This window comes from Camelus ferus, chromosome 2 (genome assembly GCF_009834535.1).
Source record: "Camelus ferus isolate YT-003-E chromosome 2, BCGSAC_Cfer_1.0, whole genome shotgun sequence".
Classification (NCBI taxonomy): Eukaryota; Metazoa; Chordata; class Mammalia; order Artiodactyla; family Camelidae; genus Camelus; species Camelus ferus.
In genome coordinates, this window is record NC_045697.1 from 77128139 (window position 1) to 77143004 (window position 14866).

A 14866-nucleotide genomic window follows, 5' to 3' on the forward strand; every position below is an offset into this window, starting at 1 on the left:
TCTTTTTTGCCTTTAGATTGATAAATGACGTTTTAGTTGTAGTTCGGAAGTGGACAAATTAAATACATCTCAGGTTAATATGACTGATGCCTCAAAAGAAAGAGATTACTTTAAAAACCTACTTTAAAATTAAATATTACAGAAGTTCCTAAACTTTCTCAGTTCATGTTTCTTGATTTTTTTTTTTCATGGTGCCCCACGCATCTTAGTAGTACATAAGGTTTTTGACAGATGTCGCTGTGTTTCTCTTGAAAATTTAAAACATCCTTTGGAACTCTGAGTTTGTTCCAAGGGCAACTTGGGTGCCTGAGTACAAGGTTTGGGAACCATGGGTATATTGATCTTCATTTTCTAGAAAGACAAGCAGTTTAATTGTTTTCGGCACTCTTTAATTATTTTGTCACATTTAAATGAGAGTCTTAGGTATTAAACATAGTTTTGTATGAAAATCAATCTTTGAATAATTGGTAAAATTGTTGCATTTTTATAACTTGATTATATTAGTTTCATTTTCAGGTAGTATAGTAAAAATTCTTAAGCAGTGAGTTCATATTTAGAGATGTGGAATAAAAGAGACATTTAAATGTTAACTCGTTTGCCTTTTTATTTTAGAAAAGCACATTAGTATAATTTAGTAGTAGAATTTCAGATTATTTTATTAAAAACATAGTATGTATGTTTGGGTGCTATGTTTAGTTGTTAACTTAGTCTGAAATTTTGGCTAATGTTTAAAAGGTGTCACTTTGTGAGGCCATTAAAAATTTTTCGAACTGTCATTGTAGGTACATTTCTCAAGGTTCAGAAGCTCTTAGTTTGAGATGAAGTTAGTTGAGGAGTACAGCTTTAATAAGGATCACATCTTGATAGCATGTTGTGCAGTAGTACTATCTGATTAATGCTGTTTTACTACGTATAATTTTATAAAACCAGTATTTTTAAAGCTATTCATAAAAATAATAATAACGTTTATACAATCTTTGTATAAAAATCCTCAACATAACATGACACTAAGATATAATTGCTGATAAGTTAACATATGTATCATCTCAGGGTGGTGATGTGTCTGAGGGAAAACAATAAATAAATACCCTGTAGGAGATGACTATCTGGATAAAGAAACACGGGTTAGAAGTAAGTTAAGAACCCACATTGGAGGTACAAATACTACAATAAAGAGATTATTTTCAGCTTTGAAAACTTGTGATGAGATTGCAGAGTTGTGAGATAGGAATAACGCAGTGTTACTCCTTCATACTTAAACACTCCTTCAGTTTTTCCAAAGCTACTCTTGAACCTTATCATCTTTTCTCAGCTTTGTACCGTCCACCTGTAAATTTTTCTATATTTACTCCTTCAAGCTCAGAAGATGAGCTGTCCATCTTTGTGATCACTTCCTTCAAAACTTGCCATTATCAGTTATCCTTTTCCTGGTGTCTCAGTTTCTGCTGGGCTGTGACGTTGGAAAGGTGAGAGGAGAGGAACTGATGAAGGGAAAATGTCAGTGTGGTCCTGTATGTAAGCAGCAGCCATCAGAAGTTTTTCAGCATGATTGTGACTATCAGATTTGTGTTTCAGAATTTTCTTCTGTGGACAGTGTGGTAGATAGGCCGGAGGGCTTGGAGTCAGGAAGACCAGCTAGGAAGGAATTACTACAGTTATCTAAATGAAGGATGATGACATAGGTTAGGATTCATTTAGACAGAAGACAGATGATGAAAGATGATTTTAAGGATTCATTGATACGGTTTATGAAGGAAAAGGAATAATAAAATTTGACTTTAATTTTCTAGCTTGAACAACTTGGATGGATAGTGGTGCTATTAGTCAAGACTTTACATAATCTCCCTGGTTTCAAAAGAACTACATGTACAGTTACTAAGGAGATACTAAGAACTAACAAGGGAACTACCTTAATGCCGATAGATGGATAGATAGATAGATAGATGGATGAATAGACAAGTGATTTATTTTTGAATTGTGGGTTCTGTCTCTAAATATCCCATATTTCTTCTGTTGGATTCTCTTTGTGAAGGGGGCAGTTTTGGTGTTGTTGAATTTTTTTTGTTTGTTTGTTTTTTGACTGGCATGCTTTTGTGGTCCTTAATACTTGTGGAACTTGTCTCCATTAATTTGATAAATATTTGAAAGCCAGGTGTTTTAGTGCTGGGAGATAAAATAGCAAGTAGAAAGACTTGACTCTTATCCTTATGAAGTTTGCAGTTTACTTGGGGAAGCAAACATTATCGAAATAAACACAAATGAATGTAAAAGTGCTTCATTATTTATCATGAAGCAGAGATTTATACTGCTTGGTGAGAGTAATCTAGGTATATCTGGCCTGTTAGTCATGGAGCTTAGGGATGTTTTCCCTGATAACAGATATGTGAGCTGCAGTCTGAAGGATGAATTATCCATGCATAAAATAAATTACAGGTGAAATAAATACTTAAGTGCAAAAAGGCAAACCTTTAAAACTTTTCGGAGAAAATATGAAAGAACCTTGGAGAAGGGAAGGATTTTTTTTCCCCTTCTAAAGGGTGTGCAGACCCTGGGGAGGGGCACAAAGTATGGAACACTTCATGAATTTGCGTGTCATCCTTGCACAGGTGCCATGCTAATCTTCTCTGTATTGTTCCAATTTTAGTGTACATGCTGCCGAAGCGAGCACGGGAAGGATTTCTTAAGGACACCACACACAGTGCTAGTTAGCCATAAGGAGTAAGCGTGATAAACTTGACTAATTTCTAATTAAGAAGTTTTCTTCATTGAAAGGCAACATAAAGAAAACAAAAAGACAAGCCATGAACTGGGAGGAAAAAAAGTAGTTGCAGTATTTTATCCAGAATACACTAATAACACAAAACCAGTAAGGAAAAGACCAACAACCCAAGATAAAAATACTCGAAAAGGCATTTCACAGATGAACTGAAAACATACTCAATCTTATTAATAATCAGGGAAAAGCAAATTAAAACTAGAATGAAGTACCTACTTATGCCTAGTGGCAGAACGATAGAACTTTGGAAGACTTTGAAAGACTGACTATACCAAGGGATGGCAAAGATGTGGAGTTCCAGGAAAGTTGTGGACAGTGTTGGTAGGAGGATTTATTGGTTCAGCATTTTAAGGAAGTTTGGCATCAGTGGAATTGAAGATAACTACACCCTAAAATGCAGCTCTCCCACTTCTGTACGCTTTAGAAAAGTCCTTCTCAAACTTTGTGTGTGTGAGTCACCTGAGAACTTGCTAAAGTGCAGGTTCTGATTCACTAGCGTAAGGATTTTATCACGTTTCTGCATAGGGTGTTGCTAGCCCATAGAGGACACTTGGAATACCGAGGCCCTGGAGCATCATTTCCTGCTTTAGATGTGTAGCACCTGCAGGAAATGGTGACATTTGGGGGGGTTCTGAGCCACAGGGGCTGCTCTGCTCCCTAGGCCAAAGAGCTCGCTTCCCACAGGCTGCCCCAGGGTGAGGCGTCTGCGTCCCTCGCTGCACCCCCACACACTCGTGAGCTGTGGCACACACACTGAGAGCCCCACCCCAGAGAAACTTGCACGTCTGTACCAGGAGCACGTTCGTAATTACCTAGTACTGTAGTACTGTATGTGAAAAGAGACAATTAGAACCCAACGGTCCATTTATAGTAGAATGGATAAATAAATTATATCATTCCAGTGGATACTGAACAAGTAGTGAAAGTGATGAAGTAGAGCTATACCCGTTAACATAAATGAATCCCAGAAATGTAACGTAGGCAGTCATGGAAGAATACATGCAGTATGCTATTGTTATAAAGTTAAAAACAAGCAAAAATAATGTTTAGGGATACTTATGTGTGTGGAAAACTATTTAGTAACAAAAGCAAGGGAGTAATGAACACATTTCAGGAGGGAGACAAGGGAATGCCTTTGTAAGGAGTATACTGAGAGCTTCAGTATTGGAAATGTTTTATTTTCACAGTTGGATGGTTAGTTCTTGGGTTTCATTTCGTTGATTATGCTTTTATAAGTACATACGCATATGTATCATATAAACTTTTTTGGTATCAATTATTTTATTAAAGAAAAAGTCTTGTTACATCTAAGGGGGATTAAGTGACTTTAACCGGAGAGAGTATGGGAAGTTCAGGGACTGAAGGAGGGCCAGGGAAGCTGGAGGAGAGCCCTGGGCCAGGGGGAGGCTGGAGACCTAGTTAGGAACGTTCAGGGCCTTGACCATGTTAACAAGTGTTTAGGGTAAGATGTTTTATCTTCACCCTAAAGCCATGGCAGGATGGAAGCAGGATGATGCCATGTATCAGGCTGGAGACTGGAGAACAGAGGGCCCTGTTCAAGCCCGAACTACTTATTTTTGACTCTGTGCTTGGAATTGTTCATGAAAAATTCCTTGTGGGAATAATTTGAAGCCTAGGGTGATAGAATTGTTCTCCAGAGAGGTTTTGTATTTCCTTCTGCCAGTTTCCTCCAGGTGCTCCCAGCTGCTGATCACACTTATCCAAGTCCAACACTCTAGATGAACTGGACTGTGCAGATGTTCTGAATCAAAGCTGCTGGTTTTTGTTAAGGCTTAGTTTCCGGGTTTATTCTTATCCTGAGGTTATAACCTTTTAGACACTCTCCTACAAGTGGAGGTATGGGGTGCCTTATCGGGTACCACATCTTGGGTCTGCCCTGGGATGATATGTCTTCTGTTTCCCATGCCCTGCAAGGCTACAGGAAACAGTGGATCAGGTTTGCAACAGCTGTCCACAGGGTGAAAGTATCTCTGAGTGTTGGGCTTATTTCTCTGAATTTTCAATTTCGTATAGATTTTGGCCCAGAAATTTGTTAATGTCATGTTAGATCTTTGATGATTTTAAGAACTTTTTAAACATAATTTTTAAAGTTGTCTTTTTTCTCTCTTTTTTGTTTGTCCTCTCCCCCCACAAAGTGGTGTCCAAATTCTAAAACCTAGTACCTCTGAATGCAACCTGTTTTAGAAAGTTTTCGCAGATATAATCAAGTTGAGGATGTCCAGCTGAGATCATCCTAGTAGAGGGTGGGTCCTAAATCTGCTGACTGATGTCACCGCTCTTTTTCCTCATTCTTTTTTGTTTAGTTGCCAAGGGGAAATAAACCTCTCCTAGTCCCTTCTTAAAGTTGTCTTTAGTAAGAGGGTTTGGTTCTATTTACCAAGCTAATTGTTACCAGAGGCAGAAATACCCTCTATATTTTTAGACAGTGTCTTTTAGTTTCCTATTAAGAGCAAAGATAAAATTAATGTATTTACTCTATCCTACACACCCCTTTCCTCTGTCACTCAATTTTAGATGATTTCATCTTAATTTTCACTTTGTACTGTTAAATATACTCATCACTCTATTACTGTAGCAGTTTTAATGATTTTATCAATTATCTAGTTCTGGTTTAAAACAAAAACGATTTATTATTTTTCATGGTTCTGTGGGTTGGTTGGGCAGTTCCTCTGCTGGTTTTCCTGGACTCCTGTGACTTCATTTAGTTGGAGAGTTAGCTGGGCTGGAAGCTCCTAGGGCTTCACTCACACACCTAGCAGTTGTGCACACAGTTCACTGGGTTACCTAGGTTTTTCTCCATGTGGCTGGACCAGCTTCCCTGTGAGATAGTCTCAGGGCAGCATTCCAAGAGCAGAGAAGTGTGAGCTGCAGGGCCTCTTGCAACCTGAGGTCTTGGGCTTGAACACTGGTCCTTCTGCCGCGTTTTATTGATTAAAGCCAGTCAGAAGTTTAGCCCCAGTTCAAGGAGTGGGAAAGGAGATTCCACTTCTTAATGAGAGGAACTGCAAAATTGTGACTGTGTTTTCAGTCTCCCACAATGACATTTGTCCTTCCTAAAAATGATGTGGCAATCAGCATATTTATTTAAACTACCTTCCACCTTCTTTCCTCATTCCCTGTATTTATATCGTTTGTATGCCATTGGGAAATATATCACGTTTTTTCTGTTGCTATATTCTTATGTTTGTTTCCATCTTAGACCTAAGTATGTTAATAAATATACACACACATCATACATGTATACACATGTGTCTATATATGAATATATACACATTGTGTAAGTTTAGGATGTACAAAATGATGACTTGATACACGTATTATTACAAAACTAATTACCACAGAATGTAGTTAATACATCTATCACCTCACATAATTACCTTTTTTGTGTATGCGGTGAGAACATTTAACTGTTTTAACAACTTTAAAGTATAGTATGCGGTGAGAACATTTAACTGTTTTAACAACTTTAAAGTATACAATACAATATTGTTAATTATAGTCACTGGTACAGCCCAAAACTTACTCAGAACTGAGCATTTGTACCCTTTGATCAGTATCTCACTATTTCTCACATTTGGCAACTTCTAGCAACCAACATTTCCTATTTCTGTAAGTTTGGCCTTTTTAGATTCCATATATAAATTAGACCATCCACTATTTCTCTTTGTCTGACTTATTTAGCAGCATAATAACCTCATGGTCCATTCATGTTGTCACAAATGGCCAGATTTCCTTCATTTTTCAAGGCTGAATAATATTCCATTGTGTGTGTGTATTTATTTCCATATTTTCTTTATCCATTAACATATGTATGTATGTATACACATACACACAAACATGTATATATACATACACACACACACACACACACACACACACAGAGATATATATATATACCACATTTTAAAACTTCATTCGTCAATGGACACAGGTTGTTACCATAAGTTTTTCAGTTATCTCTTGATTGGGTGAAGATGATCCTGTAGGTCAAGCAATTTGACTCACAGAGGCCGACTATGACACACATATACTTTATTCGAGAAGTCCAACCTAATGTTACTGTCAGGCCCTTACTTAGTTACCTGTGAAATAGGGCATCTGATTAGAAACAACAAATGAAGTGGCAGTTTACAATACAGAATGGGATCTGAGCTAATACTAGAAACATCTGTATAATTCATGAATCACATTACTGCAGAAGCAAATAACCTCTGTTCATCTTATCTGAGGTACCACTGCATCATGTAATAATCAATATTATTAATAGTGATCATTAGTAAAGAAAAACTGTTTGGGGTTCATTTTGTTTAAGAAGGTATGGAGGCTCATGAAATGTTTTAGGAAAATTACCATTAAAGATTATTAAAACATTTGGTGAGTAAGGTCTTAGTTTTTTTGAAAACCATTTCTTTGGACCCCTTATTTGCCAGTTATAGGTATGCTAGATAAATGTGATGCTGCTGAAGTTTCTACAAGAACTTCAGATAAACTGTATGTTGTTAGTATTTTAACATATTTCAGGTTTATTGCTGTGGATGAAATAGTTTCTTGTCTTCAATTGCAGATTCTTTGTCCCGTTCTGTAATGCAAAATGTTCAGCCTCCCAAGTCCAGCCCAGTAGTATCCACTGTTTTGTCAGGAGCCTCGTCAACAAGACCGCCTCCTGCTGCACCTCGCCCAGCTGAGCCCGCGGCCTCAGTTGCACAGCCACCAGAGTTGTCTCAGCAGAAAGGTATTTGAAAAGTTCGTTATACTGTGCGCATAGCACATACGTACACACACTGATTCAAATAGAGGATTTTAAAAAGTCAAACTGAATAACCATAATTTATAGAAATTATGAAAAAAAGAACCTCAATTTAGAACATGACTATTTTTTTAATATATTAACTTCAAGTCTCTATTTATGATTTTATATAATTGTGTTACATAATTATGTTAAATCTGTTACATATTTTATGTAACTGCAATCATAGTTTACATACCGGTTTGTATTTTGCTTTTACATTTATTAAATTATGCACAGTTCTTCATATAGCTACACAGTCTTTATAATCATTTTCATGGCTAGTAATTCATTGTGTCAAGGTATTTATGATTTACTAATCCATCCCTCTATTATGGACCATTTCTTTTTTTTTTTTTTTTTAAGGTTTTATAGTTTCTTTTAGGATAAAACACCCAAGATTTCCTTGATTAGTGAATTTCTGTATTCTATTTGGTGGTTTTTTTGCTTGTCATTAATATGAATGGAAAGTGACTTTGACCCAGTTTTGGAAATGAGAAGGGTGAAAAGGAAGTTGTAATCCACATTCTTGCATCATTGACCAACAATACAGTTTATTTGTTTGTTTGTTTGATATTCTCCATGTGCTAAATAAGTGACAGGTGACTAAAATGTGTTGTTTTAACTGTGTTTCCTCACATTGCCTTTTCTTTTGGCAGTATTCTTGTTTTCTGTCTGGCTAAAATTCCAAATCTATTGATGTTTCAGGTTAACATACTGTATTTTCATTGATGAGGTAACTGAACTATTTTTAGGAGTCTGTAGTTTGTGTTTCCAGAGCAACCGTTAGTAACATTTTAGGAATTATACTCACTATGTAAGGACAGCCCCTGACCTTGAATGTGAAGAACTCTCTCAGGTTCTGAGACTCAGAAAAAGCAACAAAAATCCTTAGGCTGATCTCACTGCTTAGATCTGTTGAGTGTTCATATGGTCAACAGAGGCCTTCCTATCATTTGACCAGATTATACATTATAAATTTTCTTGCTTGATTTTATAAGAAAACCAACTACATCACGAAGGAGTGTCCACTGATTTGCAAAAAGCCAGTGGGTATGTTAGGAGTAGGATCTAGTTATTACAGGCATTTACCTTCAAAGGTGAAGGGCTGGTAGGAAAGTTTTACTTACCATGAGTGGAAGAAACTTAGGGGTAGGTAGAACCATAACTAAATGAGCAGTGTCTTTCCTCTACGTTGATGACTGCCTTCTAGATGTTACGTGTCTTGCTTGTTTTGACCCTTTACATTGACCCTGCTCATTTCTTTTTCTTTTTGACCATTTTACTCGAAATACCATCCTACCGTCTTACTGTATCGTTTTGTAAACCACTTTCCCACTAAAAAATCATAATTATGTTTCTTTTTTTCTCACTAATGAGATAGATTTGAAAAGAGAAAGAACTATCATTTATTGAAGACTTAATGTGCCAGATACTTTATATTATTATCTCACTTAATACTCTTACCAATTCTATGAGGTGGAAAAGTGAGATTCACAAAGATTAGGTAACTTGCCCAAGATTATAAATTAGTAAGTAGCAGCGTAAAAGATTTTTAACTCAAACCTTTCTGTCTGGTGCTCTTTGTGTAAATGAGGCTGAATTATTGCTTTTGTTGTCTGTTAAACTCTTGATTTACCTAAGATAAACTCCTTGAGTAAGTAACAGGAAGGGTAATACTGGAGACATTGGAATCACTGCTTTTATTATTCTATTTTCTGAAGTAGGAGATTGGCTTCTCGGTGGTCTCTGCCTTTGGACAGATCTGGGTGCACAGATAGATCTGTGTGAGTTCAGGCTGCCACCTATGTTGTGCAGGCTGTGGCTTGTGTGACTGATGCCTTCTGTAGTTGTGCGGTGTACAGCTGTGTAGGGTATGCTGTAGGTCTGATGTGACTACTGAAATATTGATTCTTAAGAGATTAGTCTTTTTCTTAAAGCTTCAGAGACACCCATGCTTGATTATTCTCAAGGCTTCAGCATTTTTTACTGGTTTTTAGAGGAGAGGTTTCAGATTTTTGCTTGCATATCTCCTAAACATTTTTTGAGAAAACTAAAACTACTTGAACATTTTTTAGATTTACATCTAAAATTTTTCACCAAAAGTTGACTTGCAATTATGTAAGTTTCAACATACTGCATTTGTTGACTTTTAAAACAAAGATGTTACGTTTTTCTGTGTATCCACTGGAATGAAACCTATCGTCCTTTTAAAAAATAGTGAAATGAGCCCTTTAACATTTAGAAAGTTTACATTTTTCCTTCTTCTTCTTAATGTCATAGTCCTTTTCTTGAATGTAGTAATGATATAAACATTCTTAAGCTAAAAACTCTTTTATCACTCTAACATACTTCTCTACTACAATAATAGTATATATAATTGAAATTTTAAAATTTATTTTATCGTCTATAACCATAAGTATCTAAGCATTTTTTCTTCTGAATTATTCTGTCAATATAATTAATATTAGTGTGTAGTTGGTCAAAACAATGTAAATATTATGAATTTTTTAATGAAAAGTACATTTTTATTGGAAGTATATCTTTCATTGAGAAAGTGGCTTCCTCCCTCCCCACCATAGCTTTGTGTACCTGAGTTGCATATGATTTATTATTAGAATAAGATAAACTTTAGAAAACTTCATAGTTTTTATTTTCCTACATATAAGTGCTCACGTAAAGTAGACATGAATGGTATTAGAAGGATTTTGTTAAAGCAATATTGTTCGTTTAGTTTTTTAAATTTTTTTAACCTTCTGAGTTACATGTCAGAAATTTTTATTGTTGTTTGTTGGATTTTATTTTCCAGGCTGCAGATAGTTAGTAGAGTTATTATTACGTTCATATAGCAGCTGACAATTTTAAATACCTGTAATGTTTATTATCTCACTTGATCATCATGTGGAACAGATACATCACATTTCACCTTCCTTTTGTAGATGAGATGTTTAGAGAGGTCAGGTGCTTTACCCCAAGACATGCACTCTCCATCGTTGGGGTGCCAGACCCGGTGCAGATCTGCTTCCAAACCCTGTGCTTGTTTGACTGAATTAGTGATTATTCAAAATATTATTAATTTTATTATACCACTGCCAATATCATATCACATCCTTTAATGCATTTTTATCAAAAACTTCAAGCTGTGATGATGATGTAGATCATTTATCTTATGGATGTCTATCTCCATATAACCTAATTGGCAAAGGCAATCTTCATTTTCAGACCACTGAGATAAATTTTATTCTTTGTCAGAAAGTCTGATTAAATTGTTTTAATCCAAGGAAATGTGTTCCTGGAGTTTGAAGGGGTATCATAAACCCAACTGAGAAATAAATTGTAGCCTATATCTTCTAAGCCAAATTACTTAAGAGCAGTCAAATTATTAAATGTCAAAGATTAATGTAATTAATTTATTCTTTTTTATAGTAGGTTATAAAAACTAGGCAGTGAGTCATTATGCTATTTCTCATTACCAAATTTGAAATAAAGCATTATAATATGTACCTAATATTAGGCTATTTGTGAAGCATTGATTATCTTAAAAAGCATTGTATTCTTGTGGTAAATACATGCATTATGTGTATCAAACGCTATTATTTGACTTTTTTTAGTACTTAAATAGGAATGAAGTATAAGAATTGGAAATAACTTAATTTCATCAGGCATTATGATAAAAATATTGCCATGTATTTTATTTAAAGAAAAGAAAAACATACTACTAAGTACTAATAGATTCACCTGCTAGTAAATTTTTTTATTTTTGGTTAAAAATAGGTGGAAAGAATTAAATACTGTATAAATATAAGGAAGTGAGAAATGATTATACTAATTATAAATATTTTATGATAAAATAGGTTGTAAAGTACTTTATTAAATGTCTCATAGACTCTGGAAGAAATCATGTAGAATTTTTACCTATGAGTTGTAGCAGGTGTATCTTGAAAAAAAATTGGTAGTCCTAGAAAATATTCTACTTGTTTTTAAAAGAATTAGCATTACTAAGAATGTTACTGAGGTTGGTGAAAGGTTCTTTTCTCTAATTACTTGCCCTAGGGATAAGTATTAAGAATAGTTAAAAATAATTATTTTTAATTAAATATACACAAAAACATGTTTTTAAAGTTCAGTAGTGATAGTAGCTAATACTTATACAGCATTTACTATATTTCAGTCACCATACTAAGACAGTTTTAAAATGTGTTAATTCATTTAATCCTCCCAACAACCATTTGAGGTAGTTATTACCCCATTTGATAGATGATATAAATGAAGAACAGAGAGGTTAGTAATTTGCCCAAGGGCACACAGCTAATAAGTGGTATTACCTGGAATTGAACCCAGAGACCTTATCTTTATCCATAATGTCCTGCTGCTTGTCTGCTTAATATTTCTTACTGTTTTTGCTTTGTTCTCATGGTACTCTTTCAGAAGCAGTGGGTACTTTGACAGTAGTGGTTGGAGACTGCAGAAGCATTAAGTAAATTTATCATTATTCTCACCATTCTACTGTTCAATATTTCTGAATTAAGAATATTCCATTGAGAGTCAACTCTATTTCTAATATGTTTCATTTTTAACCGAAACATGTATGGCAAGGTAAAAGAAAGTATATAGATTTAGGATGCCTTGATTAGTCATTTAAGGAAAGGAGAGCTTTCCCTTAGTGCCAGAGAGATTTTTATATCTCAGGGCAAAGTATTGTAGTAAGATTTAGGACAAGTTAAGGGAATGTGTTTCCTTGGTAAGGTAAGAAAAAGTCTGTCGTTAACACAGGTACTTTCTTAGGTGGATACGTTTTAGGAAGAGTACTATAGAAAGTGAATCCCTTAAAACTATTCCTTTGCAAAGTCTTCTAGTGTGTGTACCTAGCTTGAAGACTAGATTAGGAAAGATAACAGTTCAAAAGTCTGAACTCTTGAATTTAAAAAAGCCAACCTTTACAAGGGAATTGTTTTCTTTTAAGACTAGTTTTGTTTATTCCCAGTGTAACAGTATCTAGGGAACAGTAAAGATGCCTTTTATTAAGCAACTCCAAGGATATGGTCTCCTGGTGTTTGGCCTGAAGGTACTATAATGATAGGTAGTTTAAGCAGAATGTCTTTTTTAAAATATTGGGCCCCTGTTAGTAACAGGCTCTTCGTCATGTCAGATTTTGTCTATGACAAAAGCGTGTCCTGCTTCTTGGTTTACTGCATTCATACCTTGGAAGCTCTGACTAAGACAGAGGAAGTTAGGAAGTAGCACTCTTTCCCTGTTTGGTGGTGGTGGTGGTGGTGGTTGGGGTGGGAGGTAGTCCATGTACACGTCTGCAGTGTACTGTGTACAGCCTAGAGCAGGCCATTTAAATATGGATTGATCGTTACTTTGGAGCTCTTAACCTTTCTTCTGTAGATTAACTAAAATGTCATATTCTTGTGCCATTAGCATTCCCAAGCTTTTAACAAAGTTTGCTTAAACAAGCAAAGGAAGGCTAAATTCTGAGCATATTGAGTCACAGTTGGGGAAGAGCTTAAATCTTGACGCTTTCATTTCCAACACTTCTCAAAAAGGATTACATCTTTTTTTAGGACAGAAAAATTTGAGTATGTTGTGTGACATTCTGTTGATACAATATATTGGCAACCGTTGTATAATCTAAAATAATATTGTAACAAATAATACTGTTTCTCTGTTCTGTCTTATTCATACGTTTGTTTTAGTGCATTAAGTAGTTGCTCTATAAAAATTTTTTTAAATTATTGGATAGCCATCTCATTTGCTTCCAATTTTTAAGCATTGGATATTTTTCCAATAATAAGTGATATCTGTTTTTATTCAGTAAATCTGGAGAGAAAATATTTATCTTATAATACATGTAGGTCTGTCCTCTACTTTGACTCCTTTGACTAGTTACAGAGTCAACAGCCTGCAGATTGATTTAGTCATGAAAAGAATGGATTTTCTTCTGATTTTTTTCCCCTGCTTATTCACCTCCCTTAGCACAGTAAATGGAATTCCTTGTTTTCTTCTTTCTCTTGTTTCTTCATAATACATATATATATACATATACACACACGTGTACTTTTAAAAGTGCAATGCTAATTGCATTTTGAGAAAGTATTTCATTTTTAAAGAAATCCTTAAATTGAAGAATTTCTTTTCTATAAAATCTTTTTATAGTTAATTATGTTTAGTTATGCACTTCTTAGTATGTTTAACCTAAGGTCTAATATTAGTCAAATTTTCATTTTAACTAGGCTTTTGTTAGAGGAACATGCCACCCTGAATTTGGTCTTTCAAGGTATCAAGTTTATTTTTGTGTTGCCTGAACTTATTTTACGTTGATTTTTACTTTCCCAGAAGAATTTGTGATAACTGCTGTTTTATCTGTATTTAAAACATGTTTCAGCAAAGCTATCAGATTTTTCCCCGACTTCTTTCATGGTGAGGATTGTTTAACCTTCGCTCTCTTCTCAGCTCAAATTTTACTCTTTAATAGCTTTTTTTCTTACTGTAGGCATGAGTTATGTTTATCCATGCTAATTAAAAAGGTCACCTGAAAAAAAACAATGAAGAGAGCATCTCATGACTCCCATGGGATTTTTTTTGGTGAGGCAGGGCTTCATTGTGCTTTCAATCCTGTGAAATGTTCTTAGAAATCCACACTGCATTTTTGAATTTTTCTTTTGTTCTTTTTTTTCCAAGTTGAGCTATAAGATTTTTATTTATAGGGATGTTTATTCTTATTTATGAAGTGTTTACATTTTTAATTAAGATTATTTTATTTTCCCTCTTAAAAATTTTGTGGTTGTTAATTTTTGTCTTGATAATAAAAATGCACAATCAGCCTATTTTTAAAAAGGGAAGTATTATACACTTAGCAGTTGTTGTGCCTTTTCCACAGAATCTGCCTTCTCTTGCAGAGTCTCACACTGAGGACCAGTCTCAGTCACCTAGTTAGACTCTCATGTAGTCAGCAGGCTGACACTGAGATGACTGAGCATCTCAGAAAATTCACTTTTCTGTAATCGTCACACTTGTAGGGCCACAGTTAATAAGCGCCGCCTCCCTTCTTTTTTTTCTTTTGAGCATCTACTGTGAGCAGAGAACTATGCTGAATACAGTTCTTTAACTGTCATTCTTTTTCCGTTGAGAACTGTTTTACCATCAGGGTGGCATTAGCAGAAGGAAGGTACCGAGGATCTGTATGTGTGTTGTATGCTGTATAAGCTCATTTCAGCAGAAATGATCACTGTTTACCAAGAATGCACAGTCCCAAAGGACGTATACCACAATGGCCCCAA

The 14866-nt window shown here is 35.1% G+C and overlaps 1 protein-coding gene and 1 non-coding gene across 6 annotated transcripts in view; one reads left to right on the plus strand and one right to left on the minus strand.

Annotated features, from left to right (window-relative positions):
• Positions 1 to 14866, plus strand: part of SEC24B (SEC24 homolog B, COPII coat complex component) — a 72055-nt gene that overhangs the window by 15032 nt on the left and 42157 nt on the right. For 4 of the 5 annotated variants that reach the window (XM_032461641.1, XM_032461631.1, XM_032461668.1 and 1 more), the window contains exon 3: positions 7356 to 7529. In XM_032461641.1, coding sequence (XP_032317532.1) covers positions 7356 to 7529 — 174 coding nt within the window. The remainder of the gene's footprint in view (positions 1 to 7355; positions 7530 to 14866) is intronic. The other variant, XM_032461649.1, reaches the window with a different exon arrangement.
• LOC116659412 lies at positions 2562 to 2668 on the minus strand. Its single transcript, XR_004314790.1, has one exon. It is a non-coding gene; the product is annotated as a U6 spliceosomal RNA (small nuclear RNA).